This window comes from Centruroides vittatus, unplaced genomic scaffold (genome assembly GCF_030686945.1).
Source record: "Centruroides vittatus isolate TY-2023 unplaced genomic scaffold, ASM3068694v2 contig_575, whole genome shotgun sequence".
NCBI classification, from domain to species: domain Eukaryota; kingdom Metazoa; phylum Arthropoda; class Arachnida; order Scorpiones; family Buthidae; genus Centruroides; species Centruroides vittatus.
Genome location: NW_027122344.1, coordinates 1,620,809 through 1,644,031, shown reverse-complemented (window position 1 = coordinate 1,644,031; position 23,223 = coordinate 1,620,809). Strand labels below are relative to the sequence as shown.

Here is a 23,223-nt window from a genome sequence, read left to right as displayed (position 1 = left end):
GTTTATTCAGCTATAATATGTTAATGCATTATAAATATTCAAGTTATGACCTTTAGTTCTGATATTTTATATATTTTTTTAATTTTAATTTTTTTTAAATTTAAAATATCAGCAAATGTTACATATATTGCTACTGGTAATCATATGTTTATTACAAAAATATATAATCTTGTTTGATATGAAATGAATAAAGTATATTAGTTCATTATATTAGTTGAAAGCAGAATAAAGTTTAGATTTCAAACAAATGTTTGATATAATGTGCGATAATTTCACAACGAATAAACGTACATGCATAAATGTTATATCAAATTGTACAGAACAATATTCTACATCCTTCTGGCTCAGTGACAATAAGAATGAAGTAAGCAGACAATGTTAATTTTGACAAAAAGTACAAATTTTCAAGTTTGAATGTCAGTTATGATTTTTTTTTTTTTCTCATAAATTTTTCAAACAAACTTTATTGAAAAATGTGGTATTTAAAACTAACTATATTGATAAATATATGTGATTTTTTTTCATATGAATAAAATAATAATTTAGTTTTTGGTGAATTTTTAAAATAATATTGCCTGATTCACCCTGTTTTGCCCTTGGCTGTTTTACAAAATAAACGTAAACAAGGGGGCATGGCAAACAGCAGGCTAAGGGTTAATTAAGGTAAAAATACATTAATAGTTCTATTATTGGGATTGGATGTTTTATCTTTTAAGTAGAGGTATTTGCTAAACTTACATTTTGCTATTTATTCTAGTTCTTATTTTTTTGTTCGCTCTTTACCTCCTCGCTTTGGATAAGATTCCATCAGAATGCATTATACTAATGTATTTGTTTCATGTACTTTTTGCTAATTTTTTCCTTCTGTGTTGTAAACAAAGTGGCTGCCAAGGTACATATTTTCTCAGTTTGTATTCTTTTTTGGTTTGTCCATATTGCATTTCACACCATGATGGTTTAACAAAATCCATTGTATACTCTCTTACCCCCGGTGCTTTATGTAAGATTCTCCACACAATCTTCCATGGGGTGTTAATTCTGAAAATCCCCATGTAACCAATGACAGTTAAGTCTAGACTCTACATTACTGAAATCTGCGACATAATCATAAAACTGAAAGTCAAACTGATGAAACTTTCAGTTTTGGAATGTTCAGTTGGACAAACAAGACTGAAAGCAGAGTTAAAAATTATTTAAATTTTTTGTTTTCGTTCTATGCTTCTGTCATACTGCAACTAATAAAAACACAAGGATTTGTGATGCATAGTCACGTGCATTAATCACATGTAGTTTGAATTGTTGTAATGGCAGAAAGTGTAGCAAAAAAGATGAGGAAACAAATAGATTTGGAATTATTCATCGAAGAAGTTAGAAAATACAGATGTCTGCATGACAAAAAATGCAAATAATTCAGAGATTATTAACAATGAATGCAGAGATAGCATGGCAAAATTCATAGTGTTGTCCATTTTGACTCTATGACAATTACAGTACTGATCAACAGATGGCGCATTTCCACATAGCATTCATTTCGGTGCTAGTGGAGTCAAGTTAAAACAAAAACAGCACTGAAACGAAAACTCTGTTTCAGTTCTGTTTCTGAGTTTCTGTTTTCAGGTAATATGGACTCCAGGCTTTAGTTTTGAGGAGTTTTGAAAACTTTTGCTCCAGAGAAGGAAATTTGAATTGTGTTTATATATGAACCTTCCTTAATTAACAAAAGTGTTGTTTAATTAAAGTTTAGTTTTTTACAATTTATCTTGAATATAAGATTATCTTATTAATACTCTGATTATTCATATTATTTAGAAAATCATTTATAAACAGTATTAATAACTTCTCTTTTAATCTTATCTTAAATTATAAGATCATTAACATTAGATATATTATTTAATATAGGTTATTGTACAAGTTGACATATTTTTATGTTTCAGCAAAATATAATAATTAAAATTATTATTGTTAAATTTACTGAATTTTACAAGGATAATTGTTAGATAATTTTTAGTGGTGCTATAATAATGTATTTTTCATGTTATAGGATGTTGCCGAAATAGTACATAACCTGTCAAGTATTCATTGGTCTGATAGAAAGGAAGGACTTCTAACACTACAAGCTCTCTTCCATTCTTCCAGGCTACTTACTAAATCAGAGTTGAAAAGAATTACTGATAGTTTAACTAAATTATTTATGGATCCTCATACAAAGGTATATTAAAAAACTCATAAAAATACAGTCAAACCTGTTTTTATGCGGGGGATAGGGACCGCATTAAAAAAAACGCATTAAAAAAAATCTCACGAAACTTCAACGAATGGCTGTAAATAATAGTTTTCGCAACACAATTAAAAAAATAATTTTTTTATGCGGTCAACAGGGACCGCATAAAAAAAGTCTCACATAGAAAATAACTCAAAACCGTACGAAATAGAATTTATTGACAACAGATGTCAGCACTCGACTGCATCGTCTGGTCTATCGTCTGTTTTACATATTTTTGTCCAGGTGGTGTTTTGTTGACTTAAAAAGTAAATTATTTCATTTTTTCGCATATTCATGCAATAATATTACTATAATAAGTGCATTTATGCTATAATAAGTTTATTTAGCTATAATAAATCAACGTGAGACACGACGAATCGCACGAGACTAGTCGCCAACTATACCGCACAAATTTAAAAATTCGCATTAAAAAAATCGCACAAATAAAAATCGCACATAAAAAGAGCGCATAAAAACAGGTTTGACTGTAATTTTAAAAATTTTTGTGTGTATACTACAAAATAAGGTCATATTATTTATATGAATTTTTTTTTATAACTATATTAATATGTTGTTGTAATATCATACAACAGCTTCTTAAATTAATTCAATTCTTTTCAGGCTTACTTTTGGAAATTCTTTTATCTTTAAAATACTAATCCAAAATCACTATAACAAATTTACTTAAATTATTAATATTTCTATAGCCATTTGCTAGCCCGATAATTCGGCAGTTGTTGGTCTTTATATACAACGGGTTAGTTGTTGTTTATTTATATATTTTACATAAATTCAATAAATAATATATTCAATAAAATAAACAATAAATATCGTCCTAATATGATCTTTTTACATACTTCAAGAACAACAGTTCCTACAGCAGAGTTGATTTTTTATTGGATGCTGCTTCTTCACCTCAATATACAAAATCAGTAAAAAAAATTCCATGGCAATGGCACAATTATAAAAAAATGTATTAATTATTAAAATGGTGGAGAAGTAGTCTGCAATAAAAAGTTGACTCTGCTTTAGAAATTATTGTTGTATAAAAAGGGCATGACATTTATTGTTTGTTCTATTTTATTTAATATATTTTGTGTAATTATGCCATCACTTTCAAATTTTTTACTGGTTTTTTGCATTGAGGCAGAGAAGTAGCCTCCAATAAAAGATCAATTCCACTGTAGAAATATTGTTTCCTGTGGTATGTAAAAAGGATTTATTAGGAAGACATTTATTGTTTATTTTATTTTATTGAATATATTTATGTATTATCATCACCCTGGTCATTTTATTAAAGAATTATTTTGTAGATTATATTATTGCATTATAAATTAGCAAAAATTGTTTACACTTGAAAATATTGACTGTTACTGTAAGTATAATAATTACAGTAGAGAATCCGAACCCCAATAATCCGAATTGCCGGTTATCCGAACGATTTTCAGTTGGACTGTGTCGTGCTGAATCAAACGATTTTTGATACTAGATTTACTTCTAAAGTATAATTTTCATGTTTTTATATTCTTCAATATATTTATTTTGTTTGTACAAAATAAAGAAATAATTTTTAACGATACAATAGCCTCGATTATTATTATAAAAATTTTTGTTAGGCTTAAAATCGATGAAAATTCAACACGAAGTGACACGCAACGGAGAAAAATTTGAACATCGGACAGGTTAATATATTTTTTCTTACATAATCGGTTATCCGAACAAATCACTAATCCAAACAACCCCAGTCCCCAATTGATTAGGATTAACGACTCTCTACTGTAATGTATTTTAAATGGATATTTTTATTATTATTATTTTTTACAAGATAATAATGATAAAAGTTTAAAAAGATTTATAGTGGTGAAGCCTATTCTGCATGCTTGTTGCAAAATAAAATCTTGTCTTGACAGTATTTGTAAAGAATTCTAGACAACTGAATAATAACAGCAGTAATACATTAATCTGTAATTAGCAGTAATCTGATTATTGTAACAAAATTTCTCTCTTATGTTTTAGTAAAGGATTTCATCAGTAACACAAGAAATAATAAATGTTTTCTAGGACACCCTGCCAGGTTATATTTACTGGAGGTTATAATTTGTCTTGTCACAAATGACTATCAAAATCAAAAAAATACATATAGATCCTAAAAGTTAAGGTTATTCTTACCTTTTTAAACAACAATTTATGTAAAAATAGAAGTTAATTTGCAAATGTTATTTTTCATAAGCATGCGATAAAATTTAAAGATTGATTATCAGTTAATATGTCACTTTCTATCAGATTTTTTAATCTATTTTTACAGAAATCAAGAAATAATAATATAATAATTTACAATTAATAAAAATATAGAAATTCAACAAATTATTGATTTTGATATATTAGAAAATTTTGACATTTGTTTTTTATACAGAATAACTTAAAAAAAAATTTTTTTTCATTATCTCAAAATTTATGCTTCTAATATGAATGTTTCCAAAAATAGCTTTTATGCGTAATTTTTATAAATAAACTGAAGAATGACTGTAATAGTTTGAGTTAACAGTTTAGCACATCTTTCATTATGCTAAATGCATAATAATGAAAGTATACAAGAAATATTGAATTCAAGATATATTCTTCATCTAATTGGTGACTGATATTGTTTTAATAAAAATACACTTTCTGAATATATGCAGAAGTTATAATAAAATTATATTTTGGTTTGATAATTAATTTTTTAAGTTTTTGAGGGAACATATTACACACAATATTTTAAACATTAATTTTATAAAATGAATAATAATTTTTCTTTCAGGTTTTTTCACTTTTCCTGGATTTACTGTCAGAATTAATTCTTATTTATAAAGTAGACCTAATAGGATGGCTGTATGTATTGTTTACACGTCTTATTTTGAAATCAGGATCAGAATTGCTTTCATCAGTTCAAACCAAAATTTACAAAAATTTAGATTTGATAAGGTGGGTACACTTTAATATTATTATTACTATCTTACATTTTTTGATTCTTTTTTTCATATATTGAAAACTTATTTCAAACAAACTAAACTACAGTGGTGGAATATATCTCAAAATCTTTTATGAAAAGTTCCTGTGAAAACAAATTTATATTATATGACACTATTTGTAAGCAAATAAAGTATAAATGATACCATGCATATATAAGTAGACTGCTGTTTATAAAAATTATAACACCAAGAAAGATACTCTGTTACAAAATGAAATTTTTATGATAGATTACACATGATACAAGATATAAATGATCAGAAATAAAAAGTCATAGATACAGAGGGAGACAAAAGTATTCAGCAATGAGTGTTCCCATCTTGGGTGGGCAGTAATAACTTGTATGCAGAGAGGCATTGAATGGGAGAAATCCCAGATGGCTGTTTCTGATATCTCATACCATACTGTTCAGGCTCTGTGATCATTCTTGGTAGATGTTGGTGTGGCATGAAGAGGGAATTTGCAATTAATCATGTTTCAGACATATTCAGTGGAAGTGAAAACATTGAAATAATGGCAACAAAAATTCTTAATTCTTTTTATTTGAGATTTTTTTCTTATAAAAACAAGTTTAATGTTGATTTTGATGATTTAGTTTTAATTATTTTTTAATATTTTTACAACAATTAAAATTCAATATAAATCATTATTTATAGAGATTCCTTTCCATGTGAAGAACAATTTGCAGTAATTACACGTTTTCTTAATGATTCTTCTCAAGCACCTAACACAAAGGTAATAACATAATTAAAGTCTATATTGTTCAGTGTGTGTGTACATACACTTTAAAATTAAAATTTATTTTTTCTTAATATAATCTTTAAATATTTTTTAATGTTAGCTTTTTATATATTTTATGATGTCTGTTCTTTTCAATATTTATGAATTGAATACTTAAATCTAAAATAAAATCAAGTTGGAAAAGAATATTTTTTTCTATAATGATTTTGATAAATTGAGTTGTGTAAAATGTTTTAGAATAACTCCTTTTATATTTACCAAAAATAAAATATATTCTTTAAAGGCTATTTTATCTGATTAATGAATTTCTAATAAAAATAATGAATTAAAAAATTATTGCTGTACTTTATATATGTATAATAATTCTTTTTATGCAGAAAAGAAATACTTTTCTTACTATTTTATAATAATATATACCATAATTACATAACAAACATGGAACCATAAATTATGCAGAATAATATTTACTAATCAAATGTTTTAGTCCTTTTCACTGACCTTCATTAGGAAATATATACATTATATAATTTAACATGGGATTAAAAATATGGAAAGTATTGTGAGATTGCTGAAACCGAAGTGCATTATCTTCTGACACCACCTATATTTTATCGGGAGATAATTTCTAATTTCATACATTGTAAAACACATGCAAGTGGTCATGTATGGGGATGAATGTGGGCAGATGGATGATGGAAGTAAGAGATACGAGGAACTTCAGAAATAACTCACTCAATGACTAATTTTATTGTAACAAAAAACTATATTTATGTAACTAAAACATATATTGATTACAACTATACACAAAAAGTAAAATTAAACTCATTTCTATCTAGATGTTAGAGAGACCCATAATAACAACATAGATGAACCGTTAATTAAGCAGCCTTATCTATCGTATAACTATCCTATCACTGAGAGAGAGAGAGAGTTTAATGGACCATGAGTAGGTATTTACCTCATTGATAAATGGAGTTTTTTGACAGTCCTTATAGTATTAAACAGGAAAATGGTTGCAGTTCTAATGGTGAGAGGAACAAGAAACTTGACCAGTTGAGAATGGTGAGAAGATCAATTAATTGTGGACTGGCTAGGATGATGACTGAATTGGCTTGCTAACAGGAACTGGACTAGTAAACTGGGAACTGTCCAGAGAAACTGGACAACTTAATCAGGCACTCAACAAGAAATGGATGACTTCTATGATCTTTGAGTGGACCCTTTATATCTTTTGGTCCATCTCCTGAGTTAAAACATTTCCAAAAATTTTAGTCAGATGAAGACTGTGTTAATAACCAATTCTAATTTTTATTCTCTTGCTTCCCAGGTTGAGTAACTATCTCAGGAAGAGGTGTCATTGGAAAGGAAGTGTTATTTTTAACATCATCTTGTTATTTCCTCATCATTTTTCTAAAATTTTCTCTTTTGTTAATAATTATTTTAATAAATTATAAGATTATTATTCCTTTTATAAAAACTATAGCCTGGAATCTCACAGTATAATTTAGAGTTTTTATTCATGGTTTATTTCACTTTGTTTAAAATATGTTTTATATATGTTGTTTTTTTGTAATGTATCATATGATATTCCATGCAATACATAAAAAAATGCCACATGCATTTTTAAAACATTTGTCTTGTTCCAAAAATGGAATGTTGTAAAACTGTTTTTAGAATAAAGGTGGCTTAGTTGTTTCTTGTTAAATTATATAATGTATATATTTCCTGATGAAAGTCAATGAAAAGGACTAAAAATGTTTGATTAGTAAATATTTACTGCATAATTTAAGGTTCCGTGTTTGTTGTTTTGATAGTGCAGTTACAGAATTGATCATAATAGATGTAAAATAATACAATATATGAATTCAAATGTTTTAATAAAACTTTCCAAAAATATTAAATTTGCCAGTATAATTCAAATATTTAGATCAAAATATACAAGCACATTAATTTTTGAGGAGTACATACATACATACATATTTTATTTTTATAATTTGACATTCACTTTAAGATAGATTATATTCCATTTTCTGGTGTGAATGAATTACACCATACTCTGTTTTCGGTTTATTATAATTAAAATATTTTATTTTCAACCTGTTCCATTATTTTAAATGAAATTTTTTTTATATACAATATGATATTTGGCAGTTATATTATGTTAAGTGTTATGTGCAATTGCTAAATTAAATAGATTGCATTACATTGCATTCCAATATATTATGGAATATTACACAATGACTATATTAAATTTCAACACATTTTAATAGTCAGGTTTTTCATATTGACTAAGAAACTTTCATCTAAGAAAGTCTCATCAGATAATTTATGTATAATCAAAATTAATCTTCTAATTGAAAATGTGTAAACAGTTTTTAATTCATATGTAAAAATTTTTTTAATCTAAATTAAATTCTAATTTTTTTATTGAATATATATTAATAACAATGTCCTTAAAAATTTGTTTTCCATATTAGGCAAAAATTTGTCTTCTTCAGTATTTATATTCATTGATTAAAATAATGGATCCCAGTGAGTTTTCAAGTACAAATAATGAAACAAGAGCTGCTGTATCAAAAATTATAATCTGGACAACAGATCATAAAAGTAGTGATGTAAAAAGGTTACTATTTTTAGTTATAATAATAATAATAATGAAATAAGTAATTTCTATTAATTGTCTGTAATAATATTTTTTGTAGTTAGGAGAAGAAATATTAATAGCTCTGTTTAGTCTGAATGCTCCAGAATTTTCTATACTGCTGAATCAACTTTCAAAAAATTATCAGGTAATATACTTTTATAACTGTTTTAACTAAGTTATTTTGAATGCAATAAGAAAAGGAAAAAATTTTAATTATTTTTAGTATCTACTATTTAAAGGTAATCTTTTGTATAGTTTAACCATTATCAAACTCAATTTTTAATTAAATTAAATTAATTATATTGTAGTCAACAAAAGATTCATAAATATAAATTTAAATTTTTAACTCAGACAATTTGACTCCTCAAATTAAACATTATGTGCAGAAGTCATTAAAAATTTAAATATCAAGATCTGTTTGTAGACAATTACACATTTTCATAATTTCATATGATGATGATGAAGAAGCTGAATACTGTATATCTTATGTCTGAAAAATAATAACTTGTTTTATCATTTGTCTATATGTAAATATGTATATAAAAATATCTGTAAAGAAATAATTTACTACAGTTTATTTAATTTAGACTTTTAGGTATCTTTTTATTGTTGTCATGATGCACTCAGCAGTTGACATTACCTGTATTGATAAAGTTTATTAAATATATTAAACATTTAAACTTTTAAAATGAAAAGAACTTTGAACATTTATTAAAATAAAGTTTGATCTTTTGAAGCATATTGAGTGGAAATTTGCTCTTTAAAACAGTTCTGGAATGGAATTTTGTAAGAGTACCTTCCATTTGAACAGTTTTGAGTAATTGGCAAGTCCTTTTTCATTGGACCCTTGTCAAATGAAAAAGGACTATAGGGAGAAGGCTTTAGAAACTTTTTAAAACTGAATAGAACAGACATCTTGCATAAAAACAAAATTATGCAAAAGTGAATGTCAAGTACATTAGCAGAAAAATCTGAAATCTTGAAAAATTAAAGTATATTATGCAGTATGAAGTATCAAAGAAGGATGTCGTAGTGACTGATTAATTTAAGTATTAGCTGTTTATTTTTAAAGATCAGTGAATAGCCAGATTCTTTATCAGGCTGCTTTAAGGTTAATTAATTATTAAGTAAGTAACTTGGCTAGAGATAGATAATGGAGCCACTATATTGTATTAAATTTAATAATTATAAATAAATAAACTTTTAATTTAGAATATTCTGGGGAAAAGATCACTCCATAGCAGGAGTCAAACCTGCAAAGATGAAGTAGTGAAATTTGGTATGGTGGCTTGAATATGAGAGGCATTGATGCTATTGAATTTTGTTGGTTAAAGGTTGAGGGGGTAGGGAGATAAAGGGGGTTGTGTGTATCTCTAGTAGGATCAGACATAATGACAATTTTACTCATTATGAATATTTATACTTCTGTATAAAAATCATCCCTATTTTCAAAATTAAGCTTTTTGCCATTTTATAGTAATTAAAAGTTTATATAACAAAATCTCATAACATATGGCACCTCACACAATTTTATTAAATTTTATTGTAATTAAAATTATAAAAGTTATTTTTTTAAATAAGATCTCATAATAGCTGGAAAGTTATGCAACTTTGTTGCTGGGTTTTTTTAATTATTTGGATATATTACTGATGTTTTCAAAGAAATCAAATATCAGTTTAAACACTCCAAATGAAATGTTTAAAAAATAATTATCCTTTACTAAAAGTCAATACTGAGTATCAGCATCTAATTATCACATTACAGATACTTTTCAAATAATCCCAAAATCTGTCCAACAAAGCTTAATTCAGAAATAAACTTTTGTTAGTCAATATTAAAAAATGTTATTTCCTTTTTTTTCATTTTTTCCATTGGTGGTTTATGTTAAATCAGTTATTATTCCTAAGTGATTCAAAGCATTTGTATTATGATTTAAACTCACTTTAAGAAAAACATTGTATTTTATAATTAGCTACTAAATACAAGTTTAACCAAAATCCACATGGTTGCAATAGAATTAGGTAAAATTGCAGTGTTTATAAGTTATAATAATAAAAATAAAATGTTTTTAAATATCATTATATAGTTTTATTATTTTCTTTATAAATTATTTAGAAACTATTTATTTCCAATATTTTTGTATCACTGATTTATGTTAAATCAGTGGCATAAATACAAATTAACAATACAAAAATCTGTAAAATTGAACCTTTATGTAAATTAGGATTGCTCTATATTTAAAATGTTATAATAGTGATATGGAAAATTTTTGTATTTTACGATATATATTTGCATAATCAGTCTTCATAATTGGGAATTCAGTTTATTTCAGAACTTTTATGTAGACAGTAGTAAAATACAATAAAAATATATACTTTAACGAAGTATAAGAACTGTTTAGTATTACTGCACTGATTGAATTCATGTTATTCAAGGAATATATTTAATGGGAAAAATTATGATTCTTTTCGAGATAGATTTATTTATGTAAAAAAATAATTAGAATTTACCTAATAATGAGTCATGACATGCAAGAAAACTAAAACAGTATGAAAAAAAGTTACTATAAAACTTAAATTTATATTACCTTATTTTGCAATTAAATTTTTAAATGTTTGGATCATTTTTCTCTTCTAATAAAATGTTTGCACTTGCCTTTTTTTTTTCTGTCTAAAATTCCCAGTTGCACTGAATTCTGTTTCTAATGCTTTTCATGCATTAATGCTGCATTTTTTATTTGAATAATTATATCAGCTGATCTTTTAAAAGTATGCACAAAAAGTTCAAGTTGTGTTGCCAATTCTTCTCAATTAAATTAGCTATAATTTACTACTATTAGTGTGTAGTACAGCATTATTTTGCTTTAAAGTTTTTAATTTCAAATCTTAACAGCATTTAAAATGCTTTAGATTTACTTTTTATCATTTACTTAACTTATGCTATTTTTTGTTAGTTTATTTTTAAAACTAGTTTTAAGTTCTTTTATATATATTAGGATTGCAGTGACCACATTGTATTAAATCCTTTTACATTAATTAAGTTGTCTAGAATATATAAACTATACCTTAGCAAATCCTGTACTAATTATTGTTTTCACAATAACAGTATTTCATATCCTAAACATTTTCAATGATGTAATCTGAAAATGCTGAAATTGATTTAAGTTTTATATTCCATTAAAGTAAATATTTTTAATTTGTGGACTTTTTTTATATATTATATTTATAGATTATTTATGTATTATATTAATTTATTAATTACCTTTAACACTGTGTATAAATTCATATTAATTTAATCAATGCTATTATTTATTTAGTTATTTCATGAGAATAATTTATTGTTAATTCTTTATAAAAATTTTTATTAATGCAGCATGTTTTTTTTAACATGTTTATTTTTCAGTATTAATTTAGTAATTTTTTCACTTTGTAGGATAGTGCCTTTCAGTTATTAAATGCACAGTTAAGGCAAAGAAGTACTGAAAACAATTCAAAATCATTAATTGGTAAAAAAAATTCATTTGGCTCTGGTCGACATCAATCATCAACTTTTTCAAGGTATTTGCAAGTGTTTTTAAAATATAAACTCCAGTATTATTTATCTTTTTATGAGTTATCATTATATACATAACATTTATTTCTAAATTTCATATAATATATATATATTTGATCACAGTATTTATTATAAGAGTGAATTAGAGTAACAGTACATGAAAAATAATATATTTTTTTTTCCTATAGTCATTTTCATTTGCAAAGTATTTTATTTATTTTGTCTTTAGACAAGCATCTCTATTTCTATAGAGAAAAATATCTTTGGCTATTAGCAAAGCCAGAGAGAGGTTAGTTAATACACAGATATATATTTTTTCCACATGCATTGTCATGTTGAATTCTTTAGCTTTGAAATACTTCTCAATGTAAAACACGTGATAGAGGAGAGAGATAAACATGTGGGATAGTCCAATAATGGTTTAGGTCTTGTGACTTGTATAAAAATTCGAAGGATCTGCATTAGATGTTTAGAAAGCATTAGGATTTTTTATAAATTATTAAAAAATATTTGGTAGATTTCAAAAGTTTGCATATATAACATGAAAGCAAGGTCTTACAACTGTCATAAAAAGTCTTAAAGGCTAATTATGAACCTCAAACAGAAAAATTATCATCGAATAAACAATAGCAGATTTTCCAAAAAATAAAATATTTGTTTCTGTTGTTATCACATTATTGTTATTTTTTTTTTTGCTTATATACAGTTTATTATTATTTTTCTGATATAGATTAGAAAGTTAAATAAAATAAAATTTGTAGGCAGTTTTTTTTTATTTTTGTGTAATTATGAAAATTAAATATTTGACTGGTGCTTTTGATTTACTAAATTTTGCATTCAATTTTCAATCCACCTTAAGTTTATCATTGCTGATGGTAAGGCAAAGGATGGGCAACCTTTTAAGTATGCATGCCAAAATTGACAAATCTTGATACAAAATTTTCTCACATGCCAACTGAAATTTTTGGGAGTATATTATTAGTGTATTTTACATATTGAGAGACTTTTTAAATAATTAAAACTGCACATACATACACACTTTCATAAACAATTTTATTTGGTTTCTAAATACAGAATATATATACATAATGAGCAGTTGTAGGGTTGTTTAGAAATATCTTGTTTTTTTTTCATGAAAAAAAAACAACTTACTTATAATATATATTTTATTGAATTATATATTGACCATTTTGGTCCAATACCTTTTCCCATCTTTCTGGTAGTAGCATGATTTCGTCATTAAAAGTTCTGATCTTTGCTTACAAAAAACTGATCCAAGTGATTTTTTACATCCTCATTTGAAGTAAATGTTTTACCATTTAAAAAATTTTGTAAAGATCAGAACAAGCAATAATTTGAGGATGCCAGATCTGGCAAATATGGTGGGTGTGGTTGCACATTCCCATCCAAGCCAACAGCTTCTGACAAGTTAGGAAACTAGTGAGAGGTCTGACATAACCATGGTGAAATACTACACCTTTTCTGTTGATCAATTCTGGCCTTTTTTGTTTGATGGTATCACTCAATTTGTCCAGTTGACATCAGTACACTTCTGAATCAATTGTGGAATTGTCTGGTAGAAGCTCAAAAAAATAATTTCCTCAAAATCCCACCAAACAGAGAGCTTTTTTTTTTTTATGAACATAATATCTGCTTTCAAAGTGCTTTGAGCCAACTCATCTCTCCTACTTCTTGATCACTTGCGTTCAACATTGTTATAAACAATTCATTTTTCATTACCAGTTATGATTTGCTTCAAAAATGGATCATTTTCTTGTCATTTGAGAAGCAAATCACAGATATTAATGCAACAGACATATCGAGCTTTGAAATGAAACCGAGTCATTTTAAGTGATCATAAATGGTGGAATTCAACAAATTTAATCTCTTAGCAATTTCTCATGTTGTAATTCAGCAGTTTGCTTCAATCAATACCTTTATATTGTCTTCTTCAGCTTCAACTAGCCTTCCAGAACGTGATGCATCTTCAATATCAAAATTGCTGGTATGAAATTTTGCGAACCAGTTTTAGCAGTGTTGTTCTGTTAACACATCTTCTCCATACACGTCACACAATTTATTTTTTATTTTTTGCTTGAACAGCATTCTTACCTTTTCGGTAATGAAAAAACAAAATATGCTGAAAATGCTGCTTTCGATTTTCCACATTTGATGAGACACCCAAAAAAAAAAAAAATGCAAAGAATCAAACAATGTTTTACAAATAAGCCTTGAAATGTTAGCTGTCAAAATATAAAATGACAATATGATTTAGTATGAAATTGGTGGGTAGAAATACAACTAATCCCTATAGTAGTAAAAAAAAACTATTTTCCAAAGAACCCAATATTTTATTGTGACATTGTCACAATGCCAGGCTGCAATTTTTAATCATATTTTTTAATTTGCTTAATTTAAAATATGTACTTTCCACCTTCAAATTAGCATTGTCTTGCCCCAGTACATCATACTTTTCCTTCAGCAATTGAATCATGCTGGTCATCTAATTCTTTTTAGGTGAAATATTTGAATTGAAATAGCATGATTTCCAGTTTGCATCAGAAATTCATATATAGTTAATCGGGACCTTCTGCCCCTAAGGCTTCTGTATCTGGTCTTATCTTTAGTCTGTCTAACTCCCTTGAGATTAAGGAAAGATGGAGGGATGGACAACAGTGGAAATTTATAGGTCTACAATTTTTTACTACAATTGCAGCTCAATTATGGTAAAGAAATCACTCCAAGTCTGCCTGGCAAATAATGCAACAGCTGAATGGGAAAAACTTGTAAGTCAGTATATTGCAAAGATCAGCAGTTGGCAACCTTTTAGATATTGTGGACCACTAAATTCGCAACTTAAAATTTCACGGATCACTAACAAAATTTTTAAAGATACGAATTAATATGAGCATTGAGTATGGTATACATATATATTTATTTATACATGAATAATTTTAATTGCATTTATTTGATGGTAACACAAAAAGAGTAATAAATAATAATAATATATATTAAAAATTAGTGTGATATTTGCTGCTCTTGGTTTAAAATTATTTTATTAATCCTTTGGCTCCAATGATGTCATTGCAACACATAAAGGAGCTTCTATTTCAAGCCAAAAGCAATACTTATTTTTAATAGCTATTACAGTTGAGAATGTTTTTCACACAAGTAGGTCAATGTGAATGGAGTCGAAATTTTTAAGGCTTTTTCACTCAATATTGGATATTCGCATTTACAGAAAGCCAAAAATGACTTCTTGCAGATGAAATTTTTTTTTTAATTTAAAACTCTAAAAATAAAAATTTTTAGGTTAAAATTCAAGTAAAACTACTCTTTTAAATCCGATTTCGAGTGATTTAACTAGCGTGCAAATAATTGACGAAAGATGCTATACTTCAACCAAAAAACTTCACATTAAACTCCCAAATGCATTTTGCTTTTTTACAAAGCCTCATCAGTGGGCAATTGGCCCTCGACAACTCCCGTTCTTTTTATACCGGGTAACTTTTTCCCAGCATGCATCTTTCATTAATTATTGTAGTATAGCATCTTTCATTAATTATTTGCACTCTAGTTAAATCACTTGAAATCTGATTTAAAAGAGTAGTTTTACTTGAATTTTAACCTAAAAATTTTTATTTTTAGAGTTTTAAATTAAAAAAAGAATTTTAGATATAATACCAATTCCATTGATCTTTTACCTCTTTGAATATTCTTGTAGATGAGTTGAATTGAAGTTTGAGACTATCATCCAACAATAATTCGACTAAACTTTCTTTTTCTTTCACATTTAAATTGCTTTCTTCAATATTTTAAGAAAATGGATTTACTATCCACATATTTCCAATTTTGAGATCCTCTTCTTTTGGATAATAATGTTCAAAAGACACTTTCAGCGACTGCAAGTGCTGTCAAACAAGACCTATTATCTGTCGGTTGATGTCTTTTTCTTTCATGTATTCATCCAGATTTGGAAACATTTGCAAATCTTTGTCAATTAATAGTTTTGTCCATAACAATATTTTCTTCTAAAATTTATCTATTTTACTTCACAGAGTAAAAACGTCTGAAAGTTGTCTTTGAATAGATACGTTCAACTCATTTAACAAAGAAATGTCTGCCAAATAAGCAAGAAATTTTGGAATTTATAATTATTTTGTTGTTGAAAGAATAATTTTACTTCTTGTCGCATATTAAACAATTGGGAAAACTTTACCTCTTGACAGCCAATGTACCTCAGCATGAAAAAGAAGTTTTTATGTTCTGAACCGATTTCATCATAGGGATTCAAATAATTGAGAGCTTTATGTTGAATTTCATTTATAATTTTAATTACATCAGACAATACTTCATGTAATTCTTGAGGTTTTTTTTTTTTTTTTTTTTGCGGCAAGTTGTTCACAGTGTAAAATCAATGAGTAAAAGTTATATCTGTGTCCAACATCTTTTATTTTTTTAACAACTCCAGATCGATGCCTGGTCATACTTGCAGCACTGTTTGTACATATTCCTATACATTTTTCCCAATCAATTTTATGTTTCAGAAAATAATCATGCAATACATTGAAAATTTCAGATCCAATTTTTTTACCTGGCAAGTCGAGTGAACATAGAAATTCTTCTTTTAAATATCCTTCAAAATTAAATCACACAAAGCATGAAGAATAGCCTTGTTTGTTATGTTGGTTGATTCATCTAGTTGAATTGCATAAAATGTTGCATTTTGACTATTTCTACCACTTGAACTTCAACATCTTTGGCCAAATCTTCAATTCTGCATTTCACAGACCTAGCAGACATAGGAATTGCCTTCATTTTTTGGGTGACTTGATTTCCCAAAACCTCCTCACAAGCTTGTAATAAGCAAGGTTTAATTAGTTCCTCTCCAATTGTATAAGGTTTTTTGACTTCACTATTTGAATTGTCAGTTTTTTAAAAGAATTTATTTGCTTTTGTAAATTATCATGCAATCTTTGAAAATATTGGACTGGCTTATTAGCTAAATTTGGATGTTTAGTCAGGAAATGTCTGGTAAGTTTTGATGGTTTCATGGTGTCATTGGATAAACTCATAGAACATACAACATAAAATGGTCATGGATTAAGTTCAGTTCTAGGTTCTTGTATAAAACCATATTTCAAATAATCATGATCATATTGTCTTAAAACTTGAAAGTTTTTCTTCTCTCGACCTTCAGTTTTATCTTTCTCCCTGCTGGTGCTTGATGATGATGGAATCTGTTTCAGACAGCTACGTTCATTCTTCCAGAAAATAAAGAAAATTTGCTTTTATTTTTTGTTTCTATATAATCATTTGTATCAAATTTTTTTATTAAATACATGTAGTGATTTTATGCATAAATATAAAATTACAAATTTAGAAATATTATACTATAAAACATTAATATTAAAACTTAATTTGAATATTCTTAAATTTTTTTCTATTTATTTTAGTTTTTCAAGTTTGTACATTAATTTGTCACTTATAATCAACATTATGTTTCCTTAAATTTTTAAGAATTAATACTGAAGTTATCTTTTAATAATTAAAAATTTTGGAAATAAGTAAATGCTTTTGAAATATAATTATAAGCATATTTTGTACAAATATAAAAAGAAATATTCACATATAACTTTTAAATAAATGCAGGTTTCATACAATTGGGTCACAGAATAACTCATTTGAATCTGATGACACAGAAAATCTTAATCCTGAAGAAATATATAATTCTTTGAAAAAGACAACAGCAGAAATTCAGAAATACAGTCTTGAAAGAATAGAACAAGAGTATAATGGAAAAGATAGTAAAGATAGTCGTCGTCTATTAGGAGAACAACAACAGTTAAGGGATACTGCGTCTCAAGATTCTGGTATTAGTCAGTTATCTGTTCCAGATGGGCGGTTGGATATATTGGAAGAAAAATTAGAATACCTATCTAGTACTGATTCTTCACCTAACAAAAAATCACCAATTGAATACAATCCAATTTTATATGGACATTCGGTATTCATTTTTAAAACCATATTTAATATAAATATCAAAAATTATATTGTAATTTACTATATATTAAAATTTCAAAATAATTCTAGGATACAAAAAACAGATTTGAAAGAGATATAGAAATATTACAGGATGGAAATACAAATAAAGAAGGTAAATTTTATTCTGAAATTGTTATGTAGTAGAATTAATTATAATCTGGCTTTAATAAGTAACTAATATCACATTTTATAATGTTGATGTTTTTAAACAAATAAATATGAATTATTTTATTAATATTCATTCTTATTATTTAATTTTTATTTATATAGTTGTTGCAATGAATTTACATTGTAAAAACTATAAAAAATTAATATAAAATGTAACTACAGTAAAGACTCGATTAATCATGTAAAATACAGTGTACATGTATAAGTAAAAATAATCAAAAGATTATTATTGTTTTGTAATTCTAAAATAAAGAGTAAAGAGTAGTTTTGTTTTTTTTTTAATAAAAAGTCTAAAAAATACTTAAAATTCTCTTTTAAACTAACGAGTTAAAATTACTCTTTTTTACCCAACTTCGAAGAAACTCAAGACAGAAATGGAAAAAATTGAAGTTACTAATCACTTCTGACTTTATTTAAACTTTTCATCACCATATGCATTTCGCTTTTTCAGCATCATCAGTGGTTATTTCGTTTTACATCATCTGCGCTCTTATATTCTATTAACACATCCCAGCATGCTGACTCTGGTATTTAAATTAATGGTATTTACATAATTGTTAATGCAATAGTGTTCTACAATATATCTCATAACTACATTTTTTTTATTTTATACAATATTTTTATATTATCATGGTCAGTAATACAAGTTTTTAGCACTACAATGTTGGTACCACGGATATTCTATTTTTTTCAATCTTATTGCCGCTTTGTGTTCCTTTAATCTTATTTCAAGTTTTCTTCCTGTTTCACCATTGTTTGTTGTCTAAAATTGTTTTTGATGTAAGACATTGCATTAATGAGAGTTAGCATTTTGTTGAAGAATATAAATCATAAATACAAGTATATTAACAAAAATTGAATAGTTGATATAAAAAAAAAAATATGCATTGTTATTAATTTCTTTAAAAAAATAATTTGATTACATCTCATACTGCATAAATAACATTAAGATGGAATTTCACAATCTTTTTTCTTAGTTTTCTTTGTTCTCAATATTTTCATTTATTTAACTTTTTTTTTATTATTATTATTATTTATACTTAATTTTAATCTAGAAAAGTTCTTTATAATAAAATAATTGTAGATTAAATTAAAATTTGGTATGAATGAAGAAAAAATTAATGAAAAATAGTGGGAATCAATGGAAAATTTTTTGTTGAGGATGTGTTGAATACATTGATTTTGTTTATGTTTATTTATTGTTATCATTTGTTTTACTTTCAGTCTTTCATATAAGACAAATGAAATTTTTTTTATTAAATGTGTTACTAATTTTATCAAAGCAGTTCCAGTTAATTGTGGAAGTAAAATTAATTCTAATTCACTTTCAATGTGTGATCCAAAATACAAGTACCAAAGAACTGAGGCATGGTAACTGTTTATTCCCTAAAATGTACTTAAGTCATATTAATTGATTGATTAAATTGATGATTCAAATTGAAATTATTAGAAAAACTTAAGACTAAATAAATAAAGCTATATTTTCTTTTTATTATGATTAAGGTTGCATATAATCAAGTAATATGTAATACAAATAATCATGTAGTTTTGACTTTTGACAGACAAAAACTATGCTACAAGGTGTGTTTCATAAGTAATGCGACCAATTTTTTCATGACGCGACGATACACTGTAACTTGTTCTAACCTGCTTCACTAGGTGGCAGGGGTGTTAGCTTCAAAACTCACAAAAATGTGACGCATGTATGCGATTGTTTGAACTCTGACCAATGGCTGAGTCTTCGATTGATAGCACAATTGATAGCAAACATGACGAAATCAACCGTTTATCGCATTGTGACCAAAGATTTAAACATGAAAAAGGTGTGCGCCAAACTGGTCCCAAAAGTTTTGACCGACAAACAAAAGGACATGCGAGTGCTCTGTGCCAAGAGCTCTTGGAAATGTGTGAAAATGATTTGAATTTTTTAAACTCAGTTATCACCGGTGATGAGTTGTGGATCTTTGAGTATGACCCTGAGACAAAAAGGCAGAGTTTGGAGTGGCACACCCCAGCATCGCCTCGCCCCAAGATGGCACACATGAGCAAGTCCAGGATCAAAACCATGCTCATTGTCTTCTTTGACATCGGAAGCATTATTCACCACAAATTCGTACCTGCCAGGACCACTGTGAATGCAGCTTTCTACTTGAAAGTGCTCAAAAAATTGAAAAAGAAGGGTCACGCGCTGCCGAAGTGACATCAAAGACGTGTGGAAACTTCATCACAACAACGTGCCAAGCCACAGTGTCTTCATGTCTTCATTGTCAACTATTTCCTGGCCAGGACCTACACTCCATTGGTTCCTCAGCCTCCCTACAGTCCTGACCTGGCTCCCACCGACTTTTTTTATTTCCTCGTTTAAAAGGGACCATGAACGGGAGACATTGGGACACGATTGAAAACATCAAGGCTTATGTTACATCAACTCTAAAGGACATTCCAGAGAATGCCTTCCAGGCCTGGAAACATCGCCTTCAGAAGTGTATCAACGCAGGAAGGTGCTATTTCGAAGAGTTTTGACTAATTGTAAGAATATGTTCAATAAATGATTTTTTATGAATTTGGTCGCATTACTTATGGAACGCACCTTGTATTATATTATATTGTAGTAGATGCTAGATATGTAAGTTGGCATAGGTTAGTTAATTCAAATCAATTGCAATTTTTAGCCAAGACTATATTTGGAATATCCATTCTGTTTTTAACTTTATTATTTATTTATGTGAAATTCATGCTTAGGTGAAAAATAAATTCTGAAATGCAGCTATTTTTCAATGGGTACTAGAAAAAAATTGCCAGAATTTTGGAATTCATTTTTTCAATTATTATATAGTTATATGTGATACAAGCACCCTCAGATAAATGTATTGTTTTTTTATTGAATACATACAAATGTTATCTAAGACATTAATATTATTTTTTTGTGGTCCACTGTCTTAATTAGTAATAAAACAACTTGTAAAAATATTTTTAGTTTCTAAAATAATGTGTGTGTAATATATATATACATACACACACACACACATTTTTTTTAGACATGTATATTTAACTCTCTCTAAACTGTGGGCACTGAAGGCTTTTTTTTAGCAATCCATTATGGGTTCAGTCAAGCCCAAATGCATTTGGGTGACCCAACATATTCATACTTATCACCCCTGAAACATTTCTGGTGTTTTTTGACCAGTCTGGATTTGATCCCAAGTTTCCAGAGCAGTAAGCTGGAAACTTGGGATCAAATCCAGAGACTTGCCAGCTTAACCATTTGACAGTTTCCAAAAAATATATTAAAATATTAGAATTTTTTTGTTATAAAAGTTGATATTTGCAAAATATATATATATATATGAAATGAATAGAATAATTTATTGAAGTATATGAGTTCCTAATTAGTCATAAATAAATGTCAAGTATTAGTTTAATTACTGTATATTTCCATGGATAAGATGACCTTCAGATAAGACAAGGTATAAATTTTTGTTGAAGATTTATAGTTTTAGCATATATCTGTCCTGTAAGACGACCCCCAAACTATCAATGGCCTATGAATTTAGTTTAGATCATCGATCATCATCTGGATAATAATTCTGTATATGCTATACAGTATTATGTCTTATTCGTAATTTTTTGAATAAACAAATTTTATTTTCTGCCTTGCTATTGTTGTAAATGTTTGCACTGATTCGGGCATTCGGGTAATGACTTTGACTATTCACAAAAACATCATATGGGTTATTCTATTTTGTGGACATGCCCTACTCTCTACTAGTAAATAATTACGGTTTGTCCGTTTTTTATAATGGTTTTAATTTATATAAATTTCAATCTAATTTTTTTGTATCTGTCCTATAAGATGACCCCAGATTTTGGGGGCCTTTTTTTATGATTCAACTATCGTCTTATCCACAGAAATATATGGTAAATGTTATTTTATCATTTATTAATTGAAATGTCATTTTCTTGTTTCTTTTTTTTTAGGTGAAAATACATTTTATTCAATTGTGTCTGAATTGAATAATCATAATAGCAGGTAAAAATTTCTTTTAAAATCTTTTAAAAATGAATTATAAAATTTATTTTATTAACAGCGATTATTAAGTGTTTAAAATTTTTAATTAAATTATTTTAATTGTTTTGTATATTTTAAATTAAAGTGATTTATTTTTGAAAATAATAAATTATTTTCAATTACAATTGATAAGCCATAAAAAGTTTTTAAACAATACAAATATTCACCAAAAATTTTTAGTAATTGAAATTTTTAAATAGTAAATTAACAAAGATTTGCTGTGATATATCAATTACAGAAGTTAGTCTTAATCTATGACTGTTCTATAAAAAAGTTAGAAAAATTGTGGCAGTGGAATAAATTTTTATTGACCAGCCTTAGTTTTTGGCTTTTAAATGCTGTTTTTACTTTTTAATCAAAAACATGAAAAATGTAATATTTTTTTAATCACAGAGGTAAATTAATAAATAATATTTTGGAAAACAATTCTAAAGAGGATCTTGACCCCTCTACTTTACTATTATGTAATTATAATAGGACAAACAAAAAGATGCTTATGTGATTTTTAGATTGTTTATTTTACATGTTTTATTTTTATATTATTGATACATATATCTAATTAGATGCATTATAATACGACTTTTAAGTTAGTAAAATTGACTGACCTTATCAATGTGATGAGTGATTAGGTTTACAATTTGAAAAGATTGCAGACCTATAAGTTTTCACTCTCATATGTCTGTCCATCCATCTTTCCTTAATCTCGAACAGAGTTAGATAGATGAAAGATGAGA

The 23,223-nt window shown here is 26.9% G+C and overlaps 1 protein-coding gene across 12 annotated transcripts in view; it reads left to right on the top strand.

Moving 5' to 3' along the window:
- LOC136979043 (CLIP-associating protein 1-like) overlaps positions 1-23,223 on the top strand; it is a 196,749-nt gene that overhangs the window by 159,454 nt on the left and 14,072 nt on the right. For 11 of the 12 annotated variants that reach the window (XM_067274926.1, XM_067274923.1, XM_067274925.1 and 8 more), the window contains 9 exons: positions 2,042-2,209; positions 5,061-5,224; positions 5,926-6,004; positions 8,488-8,632; positions 8,711-8,799; positions 12,088-12,202; positions 17,844-18,214; positions 18,301-18,364; positions 22,399-22,450. In XM_067274926.1, coding sequence (XP_067131027.1) covers positions 2,042-2,209; positions 5,061-5,224; positions 5,926-6,004; positions 8,488-8,632; positions 8,711-8,799; positions 12,088-12,202; positions 17,844-18,214; positions 18,301-18,364; positions 22,399-22,450 — 1,247 coding nt within the window. Of the gene's footprint in view, positions 1-2,041; positions 2,210-5,060; positions 5,225-5,925; positions 6,005-8,487; positions 8,633-8,710; positions 8,800-12,087; positions 12,213-17,843; positions 18,215-18,300; positions 18,365-22,398; positions 22,451-23,223 lie in introns of all 12 variants that reach the window. The other variant, XM_067274922.1, reaches the window with a different exon arrangement.